This window comes from Siphateles boraxobius, unplaced genomic scaffold (assembly GCF_051911475.1).
Source record: "Siphateles boraxobius isolate OS27281-9 unplaced genomic scaffold, OSU_SipBor_1 65, whole genome shotgun sequence".
Classification (NCBI taxonomy): Eukaryota; Metazoa; Chordata; class Actinopteri; order Cypriniformes; family Leuciscidae; genus Siphateles; species Siphateles boraxobius.
This window is the reverse complement of record NW_027509192.1, coordinates 8,724,493-8,748,960: the sequence shown is the minus strand read 5'-3', so window position 1 is coordinate 8,748,960 and position 24,468 is coordinate 8,724,493. Positions and strand designations below refer to the sequence as shown.

General features: G+C 37.3%; 1 protein-coding gene across 2 annotated transcripts in view; it reads right to left on the bottom strand.

Moving 5' to 3' along the window:
* The window catches only part of galnt18a (UDP-N-acetyl-alpha-D-galactosamine:polypeptide N-acetylgalactosaminyltransferase 18a), an 88,498-nt gene that overhangs the window by 20,836 nt on the left and 43,194 nt on the right, over positions 1-24,468 (bottom strand). Inside the window, exons 2-8 of one of the 2 annotated variants that reach the window (XM_077210670.1) lie at positions 22,386-22,578; positions 21,495-21,661; positions 19,288-19,471; positions 17,557-17,754; positions 16,034-16,185; positions 12,176-12,183; positions 8,171-8,356 (exon numbers count right to left, since the gene is read on the bottom strand). In XM_077210670.1, coding sequence (XP_077066785.1) covers positions 8,171-8,356; positions 12,176-12,183; positions 16,034-16,185; positions 17,557-17,754; positions 19,288-19,471; positions 21,495-21,661; positions 22,386-22,578 — 1,088 coding nt within the window. The remainder of the gene's footprint in view (positions 1-8,170; positions 8,357-12,175; positions 12,184-16,033; positions 16,186-17,556; positions 17,755-19,287; positions 19,472-21,494; positions 21,662-22,385; positions 22,579-24,468) is intronic. The other variant, XM_077210669.1, reaches the window with a different exon arrangement.

The window sequence follows — 24,468 nt, the reverse complement described above, 5'->3', positions numbered from 1 at the left end:
TGGTTCCGAGAGTATTTCCTGGAAAGGGCATAGCCGAGATGAAATAAATGACTTAAGATGGTTCTTATGACTAAAATATTTCTCTTGACTTAACTGGTGGTTCACTACGGCTTGACGAAGTGAAGAATAGGAGGAAAAAGGACAGCTTTCCTATTCAAATTATGCTTATTATCTATCCTCAGGACTATAGTTATGCCCTAGTAATCGTTGAAGTTACTTGTGTTGCAGGGTCATAAAAATTAGTGCACTTGTTGAAAATAAACAAAATCACAAATAAAGGTGTCTCTGGTTCCTTTCTGGGCCCTATGGGAAATGGAACCACATTTGAAGAAGAGAAGAAATGGAAATAAATCATATACATGACAGAATAGACAAGTGAATAGCTGACTGCTATTATTATCGAAGTAAAATAAAAATAAAAAGGACTTAAGTAAGTGATCAAAACAGCGGGAATGATCTGAAATTGAGAGTAATCAATAGCACTAGTGACTAACCTTTAGATTTGCCTGGACCAACACTCCATAGTGGGTCACAGCTGTTGCGTGTTTAAGACCACACCGTGTGTGTCCCTCCAAAGGTTTAGTCAACATGCTGATGAAAATTCTCATAACTATAAGAATTCTTCTCTAGCTACACAGCTTACATGTAATTAAACTTGGGTTTAATTGAAAGGGCATCTGCAAATTTAGCCTACAGCGCTCAGCAAGGACTATGCCTAAACTAGTGAAGGTGAAATTCAGCTGAGAAGAATTGAAAGTAAGGAAAGAGAAAAATTAGAAACCCTAAATGGGGTTAAAGAAAGTATTTTAGAATACTTTGCGCTGTATACATAAAAGCTGTAATTAAGGCTTCAAGTAAATGATGCTAACCGCTAACTGTAGAAGTTATTATGTAGCTTAGCCTAAGCTGGATGGATGCTAGGTTAGCTTAGCTTAGCCTAAGCTGGATGGACGCTAGGTTAAGTTAGCTTAGCCACCTAGGCTGGTTTGTTTACAAGATGACGTCACGAGTTAGCACTTCCTGTGACAAGTCGTTGTCATGGGAACCAGTGCATGTCAGAACAATTCAACAGTCCATGAAGAATGTCTGCACATTTTAAATGAGTTATGCATGTTTAAACGGGTTAAAAGGGGGCGCCTATACTTTAAGTCTTTCAAGAACTTGATGTTACATTCAGTAAAATGCAAATGTGGTTTGGCATTTGCAAATTTTACTCATGGAACTCTTCTCTTCACTGTACGCAACTTATTCTATTTGTTTACAGAGTAAGGAAATAGATTTGCTGTAAGTCAAAGCTTGTCTAAGCCTATATAGTTACGTCCATCTCGTGCATAAATACTGACTTTTCAGCGAGTAAACAGTTTTGATCGCTAGGTAGCTCTCTGCTTGTAGATGCAGCCAAAATTTAGGTGAATTTACATCAACCTAACAATAATTTGTAAGGTCTTTACTTTGTAGAAAGGGGAGCATCACCCAGGTCTACGTGTATATAACACTGTACTGAGATTCCTTCGTCAGAAACAGATTAAGCAATACTGCAATTTGGATTCCTTCAACCAAAGCAGACTAATAAATACCGGTACAGTTTGCATGCCGCTGAGATGAGATTCCTTTGTCAAACAGACTTACGCTTTAATGCTGAAATTACCGATACCAGTTAAGACCCTTCTTTTTTTATTTTTTTATTATTATTATTCTAAGTAGAGATGTCAATTCCAGCTATCGTTTTATCTGCATTTAGACAAGCCAGCAGCTAGTGATCAAAATGTGTATCGCATATCATGTCCCGTTTGGATCGGAATGATCAAATAAGCACTTTTAGGATAACAGTAGTTACGAAGGGGCTCTAGGTCATGCTAGTTTTCCCAGCTTAGGTGGTTTGTTTACTATCTGGCATTAGGGTGACGAATGCCCTATTTGGAGTTTGTATTTCCTGTAACAAGTCATTGTCATGGAAACTAATGTACAGCAGTGTATATTTCACCCAGCGGGTGGCACAATGTCTGTATGTTTCAAAAAGCAGTGCATAGTCTGTTGGCACGTGAGGCTTACACCTACATTCAAGATTTTCTTTAAATCAGTAAAATTCAAATTTTACTAATGCAAACTCTTGCTTCCTTTTGAGCACACATTTTCATCTACTTTAAAAGTTTTATGTCCTATGCTGACTAGGAACTTTGTAGCAGAGTCGTGCATTGTGGTCATGCCGTGTGTCTTCTGGGTTTTGAAGTTCAGAGTCAAAAGGTTCTTGAAGCTGGTGTCTTCCTCCATCACAGGTTTGTTGCACGCTCCGAGGTAGCTCGCTTGATGTCTGTGGTAGTAGCACAGGGACTTTCAGGGTTACCCTGGTTGGTGTCTGGGACCGCGCCCAGTCTAGATTCAGACTCTTAAGTTTGAGAATCCTGTTGTGATGGCTTGTTCCAGCTGCTGGTAGTTAGACTGGATGTTTTCTGGCTGCCGAGCCAGAAAGCGTCGCAACTCTGGGCTGGATGTGATCCAGATCAGATAGAGTCTAGCAAGCTCTGGTGTAAATGCAGGGATATGTCTGGCCATTCGGTTGAGGTCTTTGAGTGTCACTACAAGCGTCGTTTCAAGATTCTTCTGAATCAATCCTTTTCCTTCCACGGCTGCAGAAGCTTTAAGGAAATTGTCTGATGACATGTTAAGCAGAGGGGTTTGTCTCCCCCCCCCCCTTTTGTGCAGGGCTGGGGAAGCCTACGCTGCTGATGCGAAGTTCAGCAGGGTACATCTTTCTCGTGGGGTCCATTTGCAGTTGGTTGGACTGTTTCAGTTCTATTTGGACCACATCGAGCTGGTCTATAATGTTGCAGCATTGCTGAGTCAGTGTTGGGACTTCAGCTCTGGCTGCAAGCCGATGGCTTCAGCGTCTCTCTCTTTGAGTTCAACCAGTTCCTCTCTCGTCTGTTGGCAGGTGCTCAGCAGCTGTCAGAGCCGCTTGAAAACTGGTGATCTCTTTCAGTTGCTCCACGCTGTCAGGGTCTCTGCATCTGTCCTGTGCCTTCTCCCGTTAAGCAGGGTTCGTTCTCTGTGGAGTCCTGTGGCTGGCAGCGTTAGTTAATTTACCTCCTGTTTGAGGCCTGCGGGAGCATGGCCAAGGAGAAGATAATGCTGGTCAGCTCTTGGTGGCTCAGGCTGGGTGTCAGACGTCTGCTTGCGTTGTTGCCTAACTGTTCCTTCCTCTGCCGTGGCAGGTCGTTGCCTGCTTCAGGCTGAAGGATGTCCATGACACTGCTCTGCCGGGTCTTCAGGTGGTCCTGGTGGCAGGGCCGGGTGTCTGAGGCCTACTGGCACACTTGTGGGAACACGAGAGAGAAATGGCAAAGGCAAATGCAAGTTTCTACAGAGGTGGTGAGCTATCTGTGTGGGAGAATGGCTATGTGGAGCAGCTACAATTTAGTGTTGGTGAGCACACACAACAAACAAAAAAAAAGTTTTGAGTATCTTAGTTGACTACTTTAAGCAGCATCGACTGATGACTGGGCTCTTACATGTCATAACCTATTACTCAAAAATGCTGATGGTTCTTCTCACATGTTGTGCTACGAGAGTAACAGATAGAGAAAAACCAAAATAAAACAATAGGTTGAAACCAGAAAAGAAGAGGAAGAAAGGAGTGTTTTACCTATTTAGACCTATTTAGCTAGGATTTAGGTAGACAGGAGTCACTTATGGGTTATGCTGCTGTTAGACTAAGCTACCAGGGACACATCAGACATCTCAAGGTCCAAAAGAAGAAGAAGAAACAATGGGAAGTGTTTCCAGTTCTGTCTGGGGCCTACTGTGCGTTTGTGTTTAGCCGTACTTCATGTATTTAGCTTGGTGCTAAGGAGTGAGGATGGGTAAAACACAGACAGGAAGTAGGATATTAATGACCTGTGTAACTCGCTATGGAAACAACAGTCACTAGATATTGTAATCCTATAGAGAGAGAGAAGATGAGGATAGTGACTAGTGATCTAAAATAAGGTAAAGGTAAAGTTAGAACGTCCTTATAGCTCTAAGAAAACTAAAAGGAAAGGGAAGCGTATCAAGTAATTTAATTAAATTTCAAATTTAGTTAAGCCCTTTTTTTTTTTTAACTGAATATAAGAATTCAGACTGAAACCAAAGTAAATAACTAAATTGAAATAAAATCAAAAAAAATGTATGTAAACATTGTGTGTTCTCATAGCTCTGGTAACTAAGGGGGAACTTGAATAAGCAAATTGATTTAATTAAATTCACAATTTAATTAAATTCAACTTAACTGAATAGGACGATTCAGGCTCAACAGGTGTAAATACACAAAATAAAATAGGGGTAGATTTAAGTAAAAATAAAAGAAACACAAATAAAAACCCAAAGTATCTGGGTTTCAATCTGAAAGTGAAACCAAGAGGAAGGGGTCGAGAGAGAGAAAGAGAGAGAGAAGAGGGTGGTTTAACCCTCTTATGAGACGTGCTTCGTGAAGCTCTGACACCAGGGTGAATCATTCGTCTCAAATCATTCGGAGTGTGTAATGTGTATCACTGCTAAGGTCACGTGATTTTATTAAACTGGGCTTCGTTACGCGTCATAGCTGTTTCGAATTTTTTTTAAATTTCAACGGTTCGTGAACCAGTGTGTATCTGATCTCTATGTGATCTCGTATCACTTTATAGATTCGTACACATTTAATGACGCATTTGATTTAGGGTCTGATTGACTTTCAAGTCAAGCTTTCATAAAACGAGCCCTACAGTTTACTAAGATATTGTGCCTTGAAAGACACCTCATACTAAACGATATTAGGTAGCTCGCGGATTGCCATTACCTGATTACACCTTTTGATAAAACCTTTGCGATTGGTTTGTAAAAGGTGTTCCGTTGATTTGAGTTTCCTCTACACTTACACTGTTCTGACCAGCAGGGGTCGCCAGCGAGGGCGCTTCAAACAAAGAGTCATTTGTGACGCAGTTGACTCCTTTGATTCAAAGCCTCGAAGAGCTTTGACTCTCATTACTCGTGTTCAAATCACTCAGTTCAAATCACGCAAAATCTATAGTCTTTGGTTTAAGGTTATACTTTACGCTCTAACGTGTCTAAGTTTTTAGGCGGTGCTAAAACTATCACTCGAGGTAAGTTAGAGGGTTTTACTTGTAAGTTAGGATTGAGGGAGCTATTGGCTACAACCGTCGCTTGTTTACACGAGGGTCTGTGAGATTGGTGCTGTTGTCAGAAAAACTAGATAGGAACGCCTGCTCGCGTTCCGGACGCAATGCCAACCAACAACACAGATCGTTCGGAGCAGCGTACGAGCTGTGCTGACAGTTTGCACTGAGTCTCTCGCTTAGACACGACGTTGCGTGTGAGTGAATCTTTTTAACAAATCAAAACAGCACCGTTCTTTCACAGACAATGGCACATTAATAGTTAGCTGATTGTTCTAATACGAATTCGACGCGATTGTTTCATATGAGCGCTTCAGCGGTTTAATATGAATACAATGACGCAACGCATAATAAGGCCTTAATCGGTGATTGAGGAACATCGCTCAGATCACATTCAAAAATGCTGAAAATGGAGATTTCTTCGTCCATATCAGGTCAATTTGTTCTGGTACCATTTATGTGCGCGGCTAATCTGAGATTTCTTCGTCAGAGAAGGCTTATGCTCGATTTATATCTGAAATTAGGCTTTCTTCGCTAATATTAGGAGTTTCTTATCGTACGATTTAAATATGCATTATAGCATTTGTGAACTTTCTGCCATTCGTAGGAAGGCATATTCAAGCTATAGTTTTGCTGATTTACCCAGAAACTTGTACGTGCATGTATGAGATGTTAATAAAAACTTATGGGACAACATATGATTGATTACTGTCTGCTTGCATACAATGTTTAATACGATGCCTTAAAATTTTCCACCATATATGTAAGGAACTCAGCTTTTTGGAAATATTAATAATCAATAATATCTTATTATTATTAATTATAAATATTTGGGTCAGTTAATTGGATTAACTTGATGTGGCTGAATTAATATTACAATCAATTAATCAGTTCTTCCAACGAACTCTTTTGATTATTAATTTATTCTAAGAAAAGGGTATCTTCCATGGCCACCGAAGAATAATTATTTCTTCGCCTGTACAGTACTTTGAGCCAGTAGCAAAAACCGTGATCGTAAAGTGACTTGTATTGCAAACAAAACAGAACCAAATACATATTATGTACAAATTTTATTAACTAAATATAGATATTTATATGAATATAAATAAACTAAACAACATACACACATGAATACATAAATAGGTTAGTGATAGGATGAAATTGGAAACCGGAAGAGGGTCTATGAGAAGAAGCATCAGAATTTCATTTTCACATTTCATTGAATTGAATACTTGCATTTGTAATGGGAACAATTCTTGAAGTTGTTGAAAATTGAAGTCGTTGATGGTTCCGGCAGTGTCAAGTGGAAGTTGGTTGAGCGTTCTCTTTCTCCAGGAACGCATGACTGGTTTGGTGAAGGCCTGGGACTCTGTTGAGGCCACGCCGAGCACCCAGGAGGAGTGAGGAAGTCGGAAGGATGGGTGATTGGAGTTGTTGTTGGTTGGAGTCTTTGTTCCAAAACTCTTGAGATTGTCCTTGGTTCTTTGTGAGAGAGTCATCTCTCTCCTGCCTGTGCCCATATCTGGTTGGATTGAGGCCTGCTGGGCCCTGGGGCCCCCGTGGAGGGGGAGGGGGTTCCTCAGAATCACCAGAACAGTGTTGCGGCTGGATGAAAGAACTAAGAGAGGGAGGTCACATGTGGACTGTCTCTAATAAGGCCTGGAGAAGATCCTCCCCCTCCCCTAAGCAAGATTATACCTTCATTAATGCTAAAATAGCTATAACACATCCACACTGCATTCTAGAAGAAGGTGATGTACATCAAAGTGTGAGTCATTAAATGAGGATTAGTTAGGTAGGAGGCATTATACAGGTGAGGTTACATTGATCGTTAGTTTGTTGTATACCAGGATACATACCATAATATATACCTAATAGTACACGAGACAGTAAACCATTTACACTGTTTCTTTCACAGTTTTATGCATGTTCATTTATAGATCAGTTAGTCTATGATTAATGCAGCAAAGTCTGTTTTAAAGAGGGTTTCTGTTTCATAGTCTCTCTCTTGAGTATGTGGCCACATTCCTCGGAGGTCGTAAAATCTCCTTGTCATGCCCTGTAACATGACACTGTTTCTGCCCTTGTGTTTGTTCATTTGGGCTGTGTGAGGAGTTTCATAAACCTTTGTATATAATGAATAATTAGTATGTGTCTGATTGGTCCATACCCTACAATATAATTATTAAATGTTGTTAATTGAGAAGTGCATATTTGTTTCCACAAAAATATGAACCAGCACAATGGTTTTGATTGGTTAAATGAGCCAGTGTGTTGTGATTGGCAGCACTTAGAGTGTGTATTCGGGAAATGTCCTGCCCCTCCATGACTGCGAGCTCTTCTCTAGTGTAAATATGAATAAGGATGGGGTCAATTTCAAACCAATTCAGACCCTGACAATGTTATCAAACAAGAGGATCATGCAGAACGGATTTCATGCACAGACTCATGCAAGTACGGATTTCACAGGACGTTTCAGAGTGGAATGTTTTTTTGAAATTTTCTTATACATTAGAGATACAATGTTATCCATCATTTAATTGTGATTTTTATCAGAAAAACAAAGGTAATACAAACCGTAATCGATTACAAAAGCTACAGAAAACAAGTTGTTCTCCATAAAATGTGCAGCGCACAGATAAACGTTGGGATTATAATGATCAGGAACAGTGTTTAAAAAATGATCATCTAAAATCATTAAGGCTTTGTCCCCTTTTTTGAGTATTCCGTGGATTCTGTTAAATAAATTATCTCCCTTTGGAGTGGACTTTGAGCTTTGTAACCTTGCAGATCTTTTTTATGCTTAAACAGCAACATTACATACTAACTAAAGTTGAAAAAGTGTAAAAGCATAATAGGACCACCTTGTTTTGGATTACTGATTCAGAAATATTGCAGACTCTTAAATAGTTCTTGTACATTTTATATAATATGGTTTCTTTTAATTCCATACTTCTAAAAACTATTTTCAAAGTCTTTAAAACGTGTCCCATCCAGTCAATTATTCATAGGTTTAGTACCTGTTGTGGAACGTTCCAGGCCATGTAAACGTGGCTCTTGAACTCGTCCATCCACACCTCGGCCACTCTCAGAGCGTTCCTGCGTACGTGAGTTGCCAGGTCCTCCGTGTAGGGCTTGTGGGCGCGCTCAATATGAGCTATTCTGGAACAGGGCATGACCTCCACACTTCCTCCGCACAGCCATACCTGATTACACACACATGAATGGAAGGACGAAGAAAAATTAGCTCTCCAAAATGCCCTTTAACATCCATTAGGCAGTCTACAAAAAAAAAAAACACACGAAGTTCTTATGATTCATAAGGGAGTATGTGAGTCCATTTAGCAGAATAAACCAAATTACTGGGAAAAAAACCCCACATAAATCAAACTCCACAAGGAACAAAAAGCACTTTTGTACTTAATCAGAAAATTTAAAACGGGTTTGTAGAAAAAATAAGCTAAACAATACACTTCAAATCAAGGATGCTCATTTCCTACAATTATCATCTAAAAGGTTACTCATTTCCACACATCGGAACTCTTTGTTCAAACTTAACTCCCCAAACTGCTCTTCATTTACAAAACAATATAGAGGCTTTTTAACGCATGACAAGAAGAATATCGAAAGAACCTATTTGAAAGCTCAAACAGACCATTTAATATAATTGAACATATTTCCCTGACATTTGACATTGAGCAATATAACAGTGCAGTAACCGCTTTTTGTGTCAGTAAAGATGGGAGAAAAACCACAAACCACAATTGTTTTCCTGGAGTGCTTTCATATACAGTAATACACATTTGTTCAATGCTTTACCCTCAATTACTGCATGTTATGCAGCTGAAAATGGAAAGTGGCAGCTTATTTGTGTGTTGGTTTGATTCGCTACATGAGTGCATCCCACCGCACTCATGCAGAGCTTCTGAACCGGGAGCATCTCTCTGTGCTTTGTACGTCTGTCTAGTAAATCTTCACTCGGGATTATATAGGCCACATGCCAGCATGCTGCACTTCATTCAAACATTCACACCCAAACACTTGCATTCAGGCCTGGTTTGGTGAAATATGAAGTGCAACATCTGGCTGGGACATATGTCAGGGTCGTTTCAGTGCAGCAAGCAATTTGAACACGTGTTGCATATATTTAAATGCATCTAATTTGCATCAAACAAAAAGTTGATTTATCAAGAGATCCTGGTGCCGTATTTTGAATATGATTATGTCTTTGAAAAGGAAGGGGGGGTTCACATTTGCTCTGTCTGATCTGCTTGTTTGGCAGGATTTTAACGCCAAGACTCGTTTGGTGGGATTCAACAGGAAGTGGACAGATGTGTGTTGTTCCTATTTGCCAGGAGAATGATTTATATGCATAATCATTGACAACAATCCCAATGATCCATGACTGAGCCGTCTGTTCTCCCAAAGCATTAAAAAATAATTTCTCACATTTGCATACAATACCTGCTGCAGACAGAGATATTCAGACCGTAATCACACAGAGGCAAATTTTGCAAGCATGAAAAGAGAATCAAACCGGTTTTATATTGTCTGGGAGACCTTTAAGACTTGGTCTCTTTCCCAAAAAATTTTTACCAAGAGTGATCTAAAACGCAAAAAAAAAAAGTTATTAAATAAAAGCTAAAATGTATATTAAATATTCTTGTTTTAGACTAAAAATATAATAATATGAATAATAATATTCAAAAATAATAAAATCAACATTGGGTTAAGAACTATATAACTGAAAAAAAGAGAATAATATTATTGTTTAAATAACAATAATATTAACAACCCCAACAACAATAAAAATTAACACTAGATAAAAAAACTTATTTCGTGATATATTCTCTGAGAAAAAAATATACATTATTAATATTAAAAAAATAATAAAATCAACACTGGGTTAAAAAAATATTTCATTATATATTTTCTGGGGTGAAAAATAGATTAGTATAAGAATAATTATATTGTTGTGTAAATCAATTACACAAGATGGCGCCGCGGATGGCTGCCTCGGTGTGGAGCTCTCCAGCTATTGTGTTGTTTTTGTTCGTTTGTTCTGCGTTTAGTCATTCTTTTCCTATCAGTTTCACCAAAGACGAACTACTGGACATTAGGAAACACACACCAGAAACCTTTTCTACAGTTTTTGATTATTCGGACGTTTTGCTGGACATTCTCGTCGGAGGGGCAGCGTTGTTGTTCAAACGCGCGTTCAGACGCAAACGTGGGAAGCGAGCCGGCGCGCTGGTTAAACTCCGCGAGCGCGGCCTGCGCACTGCACTCCCCAGCATTCATCTCGCGAATCTCCGATCCCTTCCTAACAAAACGGATGAACTTCTTCTCCTCACCCACACTAACAAGGATTTTTTAAACTCTGCTGCTTTGTGCTTCACTGAAACCTGGCTGAGTGAAGCCATACCGGACAACGCAATACATCTGCCGGGCTTCCAGCTGTTCCGAGCGGATCGCATCGCGGAGCTAACGGGGAAAACGAGAGGTGGTGGATTGTGTTTCTACATTAACGAAAGTTGGTGTTCAGATGTAACAACACTGAAGAAGATGTGCTCTCCTAATTTAGAGGCACATTTCATAAACTGTAAACCCTTCTACTCGCCTCGGGAATTTTCCTCTTTCATTCTCGTGAATGTTTACATCCCTCCAGACGCGTGCGCGAGCGCGGCGCTACAACAGCTGGCTGAACAAATATCTGAAACGGAACAAAGGTACCCAGACTCTCTTTTAATCATTCTTGGGGATTTTAACAAAGCAAATCTTTCCCGTGAACTACCAAAATACAGACAGCACGTTACATGTCCCACCAGAGACAGTAATATACTGGACCACTGTTACACCACAATAAGAAATGCATATCACTCCGTCCCACGGGCAGCTTTGGGGCTCTCTGATCACTGTTTGGTTCATCTCATACCGACCTACAGGCAGAAACTGAAATCAGCTAAACCTGGAATAAGGACTGTGAAAAGATGGACTAATGAAGCAGAGCAGAATCTACAGGCCTGCTTTGATTGCACTGATTGGACTGTTTTTGAAGCTGCTACCAATGATCTGGATGAGCTCACAGATACTGTAACATCATATATAAGTTTCTGTGAGGATACATGCATTCCTACCAGGACATTCTTATCATTCACTAATGATAAACCATGGTTTACTGGGAAACTCAAACACCTTCGTCATGCCAAAGAGGATGCTTACAGAAGTGGGGATAAAATCTTGTATAACCAGGCCAGAAACAGATTGACAAAGGAGATCAGAGTTGCTAAAAGGAACTACTCTGATAAACTGAAAAACCAGTTTTCATCCAACGACCCATCATCAGTCTGGAATGGCCTGAGGAACATTACCAACTACAAGTCACCATCCCCTCGATCTGTGGACAATCAACACCTGGCTGACGATTTAAATTCATTTTACTGCCGGTTTGAAAAGCCCTCATTCACACCACACACCCGGTCTGATCTGCACTTCACACATTCAGCATCACCTCCTGTTCTCCAATTATCACTCCCCCCTCCTGCCATCCAACCTGAGCTTAAGGTCTGTGTGGAGGACGTGAGCCGAGTCTTCAAAAAACAGAAGACTAGGAAAGCCTCAGGCCCAGACGGCATCTCATCTGCTTGTTTAAAAGCCTGCGCTGACCAACTGGCCCCGGTCTTCACGCAGATCTTCAACAGATCATTGGAGCAGTGTGAAGTTCCCTGCTGCTTCAAACGCTCCACTATCATTCCTGTCCCCAAAAAACCCAAAATCACTGGACTTAATGACTACAGACCTGTCGCTCTCACGTCTGTGGTCATGAAGTCGTTTGAAAGACTGGTGCTGGCCCACCTGAAGGACATCACTGGACCCCTGCTGGATCCCTTTCAGTTTGCTTACAGAGCAAACAGGTCTGTGGATGATGCAGTCAACATGGGACTACATTATATCCTGCAACATCTCGACAGACCAGGGACTTATGCAAGGATCCTCTTTGTGGACTTCAGTTCGGCCTTCAATACCATCATGCCTGGTCTTCTCACAGCCAAACTGACCCAGCTCTCCATACCATCCTCGATCTGTCAGTGGATCACCAGCTTCCTGACGGACCGGCAGCAGCGAGTGAGACTGGGGAAACACACATCCAAGACACTCACAATCAGCACTGGTGCTCCCCAAGGGTGCGTTCTCTCCCCACTGCTCTTCTCCCTGTACACTAATGACTGCACTTCTAAAGACCCCACTGTCAAGCTCCTGAAATTTGCAGACGACACCACTGTCATCGGTCTCATCCGAAACGGTGACGAGTCTGCTTACAGACTGGAGGTTGAACAGCTGGCTGCCTGGTGCAGTTATAACAACCTTGAGCTGAACACGCTCAAAACAGTGGAGATGATCGTGGACTTCAGGAGGAACAGCTCAGCACTCCTCCCACTCACCATCATGAACAGCACTGTGGAAGCAGTGGAGTCATTCAGGTTCCTGGGCACTATCATCTCTCAGGACCTGAAGTGGGACAATCACATTGACTCCACTGTGAAAAAGGCCCAGCAGAGACTGTACTTCCTTCGCCAGCTGAGGAAGTTCAACCTGCCACAGGATCTGCTGATTCAGTTCTACTCAGCCGTCATTGAGTCTGTCTTGTGCGCTTCCATCACTGTCTGGTTTGGTTCAGCTACCAAATCAGACATCAGGAGACTACAACGGACAGTCCGGACTGCGGAGAGGATTATTGGTGCCCCCCTGCCAAACCTCCAGGACCTGTACTCTTCCAGAGTGAGGAAGAGAGCAGGTAAAATCATCACAGACTCCACTCACCCTGGACACCACCTGTTTGAACTGTTACCGTCAAGACGGAGACTCAGATCACTGGCCACAAGAACATCTCGGCACAGGAACAGTTTCTTCCCACAGGCCATTTCCCTCCTGAACAGTTAACACTCCTCCCAAGGCATATGCCTGTAAGTGCAATACTCCCACTGTTTAGTGCAATATCCCACAACTCAGGTGATACTTATATGTAGATTTATTTATTTATAATATTCAAAACACTGTAAATAGGTTCATAATCTGTAAATCTGAAAATGTCTATTCTGACTAAACCCAACTGTGATAGTTTTATTCTCATATATTTATATTTTTATTTTTTATTCTTATAATTTGTAGTATTATGTTTCATGTTGTATTTGTATATGTCCACTGGAAGCCTCAGTACCAAAACAAATTCCTTGTGTGTGCAAGCACACTTGGCAATAAAGCTCTTTCTGATTCTGATCATCTACAACACTGGGTGAAAAAAAACATTATTAATATAATAATAATAATAATGTTTCAATAATAACAACAATATTAAAAATTGACACTGGGTGAAAAACTGTATATAACTGAAATAATGTATAATAATAATAATATATAAAAATAGTAAAATTAACGCTGGGTTAAAAAATTTCATCATATATTTTCTGAAAAAAATGATAATAATGATAACATTGTTTTTTAAATAATAGTAATAATAATAATTATCATCATCAACACGGTGAAAAAACTTATTTCATGATATAGAAAATATTATATTATTAATATTATAATAATAATCATCATTATCATCATCACCATAAATTAAGCGATAAGCGATATCACACGTTTTATAGGCTGGAACATTTATCGTCACATACAGCAAACATCTCCTCACTATCCGCTAGCTGCCTGTCCCCTGAACACACTGTAAAAAAAATTGTTTTTTTTTCACAAAAGGCAAGAAATACAAACTGGGCAAACCTTTTCTTTACCTGAAACAAAACTGACATGATGTGGCAACAGATTGCAAAAAAAAAAACTACGCTGACATCTAACAATGACAAAGACAGTATTCATTCTCCATCACCGATAAACAGAGCCCTTTAGCGAGGGCTAAGAATAGAAGAGCACAGATGTGTTGACCTTTTATTGAGTGTGCACCCTCTTCCAAAGCGCAAAATAACTCCCGTCAACACAATGTCAATGAGGGCCAGCAAAAGGTAAAAAATCTTTTGCTTCAGACAGTGCCTCCAGCGTGAGTTTGACTGACAGGGTGTAAAAACCGTCAATCCAAATATCTGCAAATAAAGTATTGCAGCATAGAAGATTGTTTTACTACAAAAACAGTAACACCTTCATCTTAAGAATCATAGTATTCTTAATCATAAGATTCATAATATTATTATAGTATTTAAAATAACTTTTAATTTAGAAGCAAAAATGTAAATTACCAAAACTTTTCAGAGAATACATCTTGAATTAAATTTATTTGTCTTACAACACTGGCAAATTATTTATTCTTTAAGCATAAAATAAAAACTTTAAAAGCTGAGAACATTTATTTATTTACGATACATTAATCATTCACAAAGAAAATTGGTGTCCTCAAAGGTTGGATTGTTCCTCATTTTTTTAATTAAGGTATTTAAGATCAATTTCCAAAAGATGATTTTTTTATTCCTCTTTTTAGTCAACTTTAGTGGGGGTGTTCACTTATGCTAAGCACTGTAGTATTTATTGATCCAAATAGACTAAAAACGCAAGGCCCATATTACATTTATTTTTTATTTGTTGCAAAATGTAATAATTGTATTTATTGTTTTAAGAATTTAAACTAAATATTTTTCTAAATAATATTTAAGCTAAAATAAATATATAATATTCTTAAATATTTTTGAGTGAAGCGTAATTTTGAATGTGAAAAATATCTTGTTTTTTTCCGCTGGGAATGGCATTCCGTTCAAAAATTTAGGCAATTTTTTGTTGTTGTGTGGATTGACTTGCATGGATGAATTGTTCGCTACAACACTAGTAATGAGTGTTAACAAAGTAAATAGAGTCCATTTTGATTTCATGAACACATTAAGACTAAAAATATATTATCCATCCATCCATCTTTTATATATTTTTTATATCTTTTTTTATATTATTATAGTCATTTTATATTTAATTTTAAAAAAATATATTATAATAATGATAATAATTTTGGAGATTCGGAGGCACAAAGGAGCTTAAAAGATGAGAGTGAGGAATTAGGTTGTAGAGACAGAGCTGTATGAACAGATGTTGAGAGCCATTATCCGAAATCCCGCTGCAGACACGGTGCCTGCCTCTTCCTGAGACATTTCCATTTCCTCTCTGCTCATTGAGGCCCTTAGTGAAAAAAACAGATTTTTTTTTTTTTTTTTCAAATGTCTGTGCGTGTAATGGGGGGCTTTGATCCGCTCTGTATTGTGAAGGTGCATCTCACATGGAGTGATTGGAACTTTGCTAGGCCAAATCACAGTAAGAGCAAGTGGCTGTGTGTCTGCTGGCTAGCTCATTCACAGCCTGGGCTTGGATTCTGGCTGCGGAGGCAAATTACAGTGCCGCTGGGTTTGATGGGAGTCGGCAGAGGTCTCGATGGGGCTCTGTACATGTGTAATACTGAGAGGTTAGGACCCCAACAGTTTGGAGCAAAACGTCTGTATGGCAGGTTATCATTAGCAGGCTGCAGAGAGCTCCACTTTAATTGTGTGTGATGATACACACTAGGGCTACACAATGTTGGAAAAAACATTTCACACACACACACACACACACACACGCACACACGCACACACGCACACACGCACACACACGCACACACACGCACACACACGCACACACACGCACACACACGCACACACACACACACACACACACACACACACACACACACACACACACACACACACACACACACACACACACACACCCACATATCCATCTGCCCTTAAAGAACAACCTGTATAAAGCATATTTTCATCAAATGAAACAGCATTATTCATTGGCATGCGTCTACTTGTCTACTCAAACTCCAGACATCCTGTCTCCTGCTGTACTTTCAAAACTCTCGTAGGCAGTCTGAATTGCTCTTACCCTGATCCCCAGCTCCACGTTTTCCCCTCCATAAACTTCCATCCCTTCATCCAGCAGACCAATTTCCTCAAAATACTCCCTATCGACTACAAAGCAACCAATCAGAGCGGGACTCCTGCAGAGAGAGGAGACGTACACAATGAACTCAAATGAGTTATGAAAACATATTTTACTACATTAAGGGTATATAGTCCTTTGGAATTGGCATTGAAAATTGTCTGATCCAATTTCTTGAGTCACCATTTAACACAGGAAACAGGTTGTTAAGAGGGCAAGGAGAGTGATTTAAAAAAAAAGAGTGCTGTCAAATCGATTAATCGTGATTAATCACATAGAACATAAAAGTTTGTTTATATTATGTATGTGTATACTATACACACACACAGAAATGTATACATACAAATATATACTGTATATGTGTGCAAACACACAGACGCACACACACACACACACACACACAGACATTTATATGATGTATCTAAATTTAATAATATATATACACACATATTATGTAAACAAACTTTTATGTTAGATGCGATTAAATCATGATTAATCGATTTGAAAGCACAAAAAGAACACATTTGCTATATTATATGGGTTAATTGTGTATTTTGTAAAAAATAAAATAAAAAATGCCCTTATTTAATTTTGTTTCACTCATATTTATAATAATAGTCTAAAAGTCTATTTTCTTCCTGTTTTGCATATTGTTTTATTCTTTCTGTATAATATTTTTTGAATTTTGTTTATAAATGTTCTAAATTTTCCATACATTACATGTACATTTATCTGTTAGTATTTTGTTCGTGAGAAATAATTAGTATTCTTATAATAATTGAGCATGACTTCTCATGTGTGTCCCAATCTAACCCAAGAATATACTATTCTACTCTTCTGAATTTTGCAGTTTTGTCAGATATCATCTCACAATATGGCGTTAGTTACTTCCTAAATTAGTTTATATTTGGTACAGTATTTCTTGCATGCAGCAACGAACATATCGGAATGTCCGATTCGCTGTCAAATGATTCTTAAGAATTCCATCAAAACTAAGGTGTACATAAATCCATGTTAAGCTTACTTATGAGTTTGAATCAGATTGACTCAGCAAGTGAATCAGAGCCATTGCTGAGTTCACAATTGACTCCTTCACTGAACCATGAGCCAGTTTGTGGCTGTCTTAATGGAAATGAACCAGGAACCGGCTGATTGTTAATATTCCAACATGTAATTAAAGATATGTATTCAAATCTGATAATCTAAAAAAACATTCAGAATATATTTGACAACATTTACTGGTTATTGATTAGGATATGAGGTTCACTGTAAGGTAACCTAAACAATAATTCTGTAATTTGTCAAAAAAAGGTCCTAAATGATTTTTAAGTTTAAAGGCCTGTCTTAAAACAAAAACTAGTTATAGATAGATCAGAAGCTGTCTTTGTAGAACCATTGAGCTGACACTGATTGTATCTTGCTTGAATACCTGATTGGAGCAGTTTGATTCTTCTGTGTCCACCAGGATTTGGGAGGGTTTAGATAGCGACACCAAAGTTCCCAGTCGAACCCTTGAGCCGAGAGGGGATATTCTTCGATCTCAAACGTGTCGTATTTGATGTTGTCGAATGATGGCGAGATGACCCGGGTTCTGTCCTCTTTGATTCTGTGAAGGATTGGTTCAGCCCTTAGATCAATAGAAATAGAACATGCTTTAAGTTCAAGGGCAGTAGGTTTTTGATGGATCTATCTAATTTGTCCCTTGGAACTCTGAAATCGTAGAATACAATGTTTAATGAAGCCCCTTTCATGCCACTGCAACTGAAAGGTGATTTCACACTTGATTATTAGAGCTGATTGTAGTTTTCAGAACCCATCGATCTAAAACTTAAAATGTCATTGTCGGAGATTTAAAAGACCATCTCAAAAGTGAAGACAGGCATTAGCGTTGCATTTGAACTCGGAAAATAGCCTCAGGCAAGCTAAAAGCTGTACTATCCACTCTATAAAAACCACATCGAACCCTAGAGAAACTTCCAGATGCATCCATGGACTGATGGAACGCAGGAGGAATTTCGAGCAGGAATAAGCTGACATCCATAAGATACACTTTGGACGCTATCTAAGCCCTTTAAAAGGTTTTTTTCCGACATGTTGCACTGAGAATAATTAACAGGTATGCGAGTTGACAGCTGTGCCTAGAACAGTAATTGCAGTAGATAGGCACTTCTGCTAATATTCCTGCTCTCACACCCACAGGGAACTCACACCGCAGTAATAGCTTTATTTTATTTTTTTGGAGAATAGATTGATTTTCTATTTGTTCGAATGCCAAACAGAGAATGGCATTCTCAGAAACCTATGCAAATAGTTTTGTTGCAAAACTTTATGAATATTTTGTACTTTCATGCTGTTTAGTCATATCAGACTTGGTACAAATAGGCTGTAACAGAAAACTGGACGTGAAAATTAGATTTATTCAAACCTTTGGGCCTCTTTCATGAAACACATGCAATTTGTTCAGTGTAAATTGTTCCTAAAGCCAATGTTACATATATTGCCTTGATCAATTCAATGTGGAAATTTCCATATTAATGGTTTTATGAACAATTTTCACTGATTATAATTTTGTTTAGCATTTTCTACATTTTTATTCATAGCCCACATCCTACTAAAACTCTACCTGCCATCATTTGGTATCATAAAAATGTAAATATAAATGTAAAATGCTAAGTAATAATGTTTGGTCATGTTTTGGTCAAAATCAGTTTTACTGAACCATTTTGATCAGCAGATCAGCAAAAGTTTTGTACAATATTGTACATGTAAATTTAAATACTTTAAAAACCAAATCCTTCAATTCAGTCATACTACTCTTATTTCATAAGTGGTGATAAAATTACACCTGATCCGTTAACCAAGAAAAATTGTATGTCAGTGACTGACAGATTTACAAATGTAAAATTTTACCAACAACCTGGAGATAAAATCATTAAAAAAATAATGATATATATTATATATATAAAAATAAAAAATAAAATTAATAAATATAAAATATTTAACATGTAAAAAGTTTATAACTTTTATATTATATGAACTCTCAATCATATTTTGAATACATCAAAATGTTAAAGAGAAAAAGTAAACATTTTTTTTTTAGTTATAGCATTTTCATGCTCACTTCTGGCAGAAAATAACCTAAAAATCAAGATTCACTGACCATCCGATGTTGAACTCCACGTGAGCATCAAACAGGGCCACAATGGGGGCGGTCGCAGCTCTCCAGCCACTGACCCGAGAGCGAATCAAGCCCTCCTGTTTCTCATGCCGAACCACTTTAATGAACTTGGGACGCTGCTGGTTGGTCTCATCCACAAACCTCTGCAGGTTTTCCGACAGTTCAGCTTTGAGTCAATGGAAGGGAAAGAGGGATTAGTTGAAAAACCTGCAATATAAACACTCATACCTCATACCTGTGGTTTACTAAATCACCCTTGTGGCCTCTAAGAAGGTTTCAGTACTCGCGAGAAATGAAGCGGGAGACCCTGGTGACACATGCACCTGACTTTTATTACATTCTAATCAAAATTCGTTTATATAGACCCCCCCTCGACCTCTCAGGGAATTACGAACATGTACTGAAGCGCTGCAAACATCAGAAACTAATATTTGCCAGGGGTCTGTGATATTTGAAGTCTTCACCGCTGTCTGCTGGGGATTACTCCCCTCCCATCTGTCTCCCGTGCTGTTTGTTTTTATTAGAGAGAAAGCCATCATCCTGTCTCACCATGGCAACCAGATGGTGTGACGTGGGGCCACTGCCAATCTGTGAGAGAATGAAATGTCCAAACCTCTGTACCTCACGTTAACCCCCCTGCCCCCTCGCTATATCCCACACACGCAGAGTAAAAGGTCACTGTAGCATAACCACTGTGAAGTCATTATTCTGGAAAAACCAAATACTTTAGAGGTGACTGGGAGCAAATAAAAGGCTTTACTTATATGCCTGAGATAAACCCACCTCAGTAGTGTACTTTACTCCACACCAAAGCAGTTATCTTCAGAAAATAATAATTCTTAAGCCAGCAGTCTACACCAGGGTCTTCAAACATTTTAATGCGAAGGAAAAACAAATCATTGATCCCCTTGCTAAAATATAAAAGCATATATATATATATATATATATATATATAAATATATATATATACATACATACATACATACATACATACATACAGATCCTTTTATACTGTGAGTGAAAAATAATCAGTTCAATACTATATGTAGATATCTGTTTTCTTTCTTTCTTTTTTAAATACTTAATTGTTTTCACTTATATATCTGTAATATAAAATACAATCTTTATAATTATGTTTTAATAATTTTGTATTAACACCTGGTGTTTTAAAAAAAAAATATATATATATATATATATGTATATTTAATAACTTTTATTACATTGACAGAGTATCTTATATTTAATAAAATTATATAATATCAAAATATTACCTGTTCAATATTAATATTATTAACAATAATAATGTTTAATATCTTTAAAACTTACAAAATATATACGATACAGTGACCTAAAAGTAAAAATATTTTTTAAATGATGATTATACAATATTAAAATATGATCTCTGAAATATTAATTATTATTGACAATTGGCATTTATTATTAATATATTTTAAATATTAAATGTATTTATTATTATTATTTATTTATTATCATTTATTTTAGTAAGTTGACAGGTATATATTTTTCCACAACTATTAATGTGAACAGAAAATTATTTGTATAAAAAATGTATTTGCTAAAGCAGCTTTACAGAAAATGTGCAAGTAAAATGTAAAAATAGTGAGGAGAAACTCACTATGTATGTCACAATATGTAAGGAGATACATATGTTAAGACATTATTTTTCCAGAAGGGAAGCGTTGCATTTTTATGTATACAAACCCATTTATACTATATGTGATACTGTATGTGCTTTTATAATGTCCTTGCACGTTAATAAAAGCTACTTAAATGTCCTAATCAAACTAAGGCTTACTACTTGCTTATTCTAAGCCCTGTCTGTGAAACCAGGTCATAATATGCAAGTTGGCACACTGCCTTAAATATAGATTTTAATTGATTAAACTGGTTGCTTCAAGACCAGAACATTTGTGAGAGAAAAGTCTCGCTTCGGAAACCAAAGCATAAAACATTTAGATGTGCAGGATACTGGATACATGTACATCTGCTGCCCATAATCCCCGAGTCTTATCATGTTACAGACCTCAGATATCCTTTCCACATGAATCCAAATTCATATGCATTATTCATCGTAATCTGTCATACAAGAATCAATCCCCACTGAAGGAGCCCCTGTCTGCCTCTGGCAAATCAAAAAAAGCAGTGCTGGGACAGCAACAGGCCCTCACCGTTGTTGCTGTTGTCATCCACAAGGATTATCTCCCTGAGCAAGTGAGAGGGCGTCCGATGGATCACCGAATGAACGGAACGCAGGATGACCGACAGCGCCTCATTCATAAAGATGAAGATGATGCTGACTTGGGGTAGACTGGAGGTGTATGAGATGTTTCTGCACCTGCGGGAGGAAAAACACAAACATAAATAGAGGATCAACACACCTGGAAGAGAAGACTTTGCGTGATTAAATATCTCTCACTTTTTCTTGGTTATAACTTTAATCGGACGGGTAGCATTTGAGAACAGAATTGAATTTTAGTTTGAAGAGTCTAAAAGGGGATGATGTATTTTCACTTTTTGATTTTTAGTTTTAAAAATGAAATTACAAAAAAGTTTTGATTTTATACAACCATTTTACATAGGTGCTATACATAAATCACATAACCATAGGTGTTTAATTCAAATTAAACACCTATATAGGTGCAACATTATAAAACAGGTGTTTTTAGCTAAATTAATTAATTGGCTTTTATATTGTACATACAGACAAAATAATTTATTAAAATATTATCTGTAAAAAGTGTACTTTTTATTATTGTATTGTATATATATATATATATATATATATATATATATAATTTTTTTTTTTTTACTAGGCCTATATATATTTATACATTTTATAGATTTAATATAAAGGATAATATTTTCTATATTTAAACTTATTATAACAACAATATAATATTTAACTTTCGATTGGGTTTTATTGACCAAGCTGTGACCAGGAACTATTTATTAAATTTAAAAAAAATCTTCACTTCTTCTAAGTGATTTCTCTGTTTTGTTCACCATGAACAAAATGATACAGGAAAATCAATAGTTGCAAAAGAACAAAGGGCATTCACCCGTCTGGCCTGAGGTCTGGGATGGCTCTGTCTAGAGAAAGCCTGTCGCTGAGGTAGCCGTTGTAACCGTAGTACTGGAACTTCTTCAGGGCCACCTTGCGGCTCTCTGGGCCGAGGTCACGACCCCAGCGTGCAAAAAGAGAGTCTGAGAGGGACATGTCGGCTGTGTCGTCTCCGTCTTTTAAAGGTTTCTCTAGAAGTTCAGGCAAAAAGAATAGTGTTAGCAGTGTAAGCCCAAAGGCTTCTGGGTAAGGGTGGTCAACACCTGGGCTGTCACAAAGTCTTTAACAATATCTCATGTTCACTCATGCTGAGTTTGTAAAATCAAATAAATGTACAAATTGCATATAATTCATAAACTACAATAACAATAATTTATTTAAAAAACAATAACAATATTATTAATTTTCAACATTTTATGTTTTAATATTTTAATTATTTTATTATTAGAATTAGTATTATTATTGCTCTTGCTGTTAAATAATAATAATAATTATTTATAAATAAATTATTGTTATTATTTACTAATAATAATTTAAATATGTACTAATAATAAGTATTCTTATTATTATTCATACATATTTAAATATTTGTTGTTTATATACATATTAAAATTATTATTATTCAATAACAACAGTAATCATAATAATAGCATACATTTTCCGAAATAGTATTAATAATAATTGACATATTTAATAATAATTATTATTATCAATGCATAAATATTAACAATGCCAAAAAAACAATACATTCTAATATAATTAAATATATTACACACACACAAATCAATGAATCAATCAATATTTATTTATAAGCATATTTAAAAACAACCAGTTGACCAAAGTGCTGTACAATGAATGAATAAATTAATGAATAAATAACTAATATGAGGAACAACAATGAAAAAAATTATGTTTTTTTAAACATGATATTAAGGAAACATCATGTGTTTTTACTATGTACCATGGTAAATCCATATTTTTTGGACATGTGACAATATCATATACTATATAGTACCTGGGAGTACTATATCATGGCATAATTTAATACTACGGTATTATGGTATGATAACACCCTACTTTGCAATGGAAGACAGCCAGTTGCAGTTTGGAAACTATTACCACGAAAAATTATGATTTCATTACTTCCGTAACTTCCATTCATCAACTTGGCAATCCCATCAAGGTCTTAAGGAAAGCTAATCCTTCTTGCAGAAACTCTCCATCAAGCTGCATAGACAGCAAATTCCTTTACATTTACATCCGAAATCATAAATAATAATCATTTTTAAAAAATCAATCCTTTTTATTTCTAGCTTACTTTGTGAACATTATCTTTTTCTTTTCTTTTTTCAAACAGCAACAGTGATCTCAACATAGGACTGTGGCTCGAATTAGTAAAATAGAAGGCTAGACATGCAGCTTGAGAGTCACTTTTACAGTAAAATAGAGCTTAGCCTCGTTCCAGATCAATTCAGCATAGTAGCCTATATTCAAATAGAGCCAACAGAAAACAGGCCACAACGTTTTACTGGCTGGGAATCAAGCTGCAAGATGAATAACAGTATTTATGGTCCAAAAAGCCTCCATTATTGTGTTTAGAAGTTCAGTTCACCATGTAATTCAGGTAGTCTCAACATGACCACACTGATATGCAGAGTAAATACTCTAAATAGGTGTCCTCGGTCGTTGTGCTCGAAATGACTTTAGATTCAGACGATAATCTATGCAGTTTCAATGACACTGGTGTTTTGTATCGTGCTAAGAAAAGAGGAGAGAGTCAAACAGAGACTGAAATAACTGCAGAACCTGACAGATCAGTGGGAGTCGGTTGAAAAAAAGGATATTTTCTTCATATGATGTGAACAAAAGGAAGAACACTTTAAAGTTTGTTACAGCACCTACTGTGATATTCATTTCAGCCTTGTCTTCTGGACAGCAGTAGGTATAAGGAAATCACACTGATAATAATTAAATTAAATACAGAAATGCTAAGCAACAAGCCAACTTAAGTTAGGGACTAAATATGCTAAAATTAACTTAGCCATTAATTTTCTTTAAATCATCACCCTCTCTGACATTTG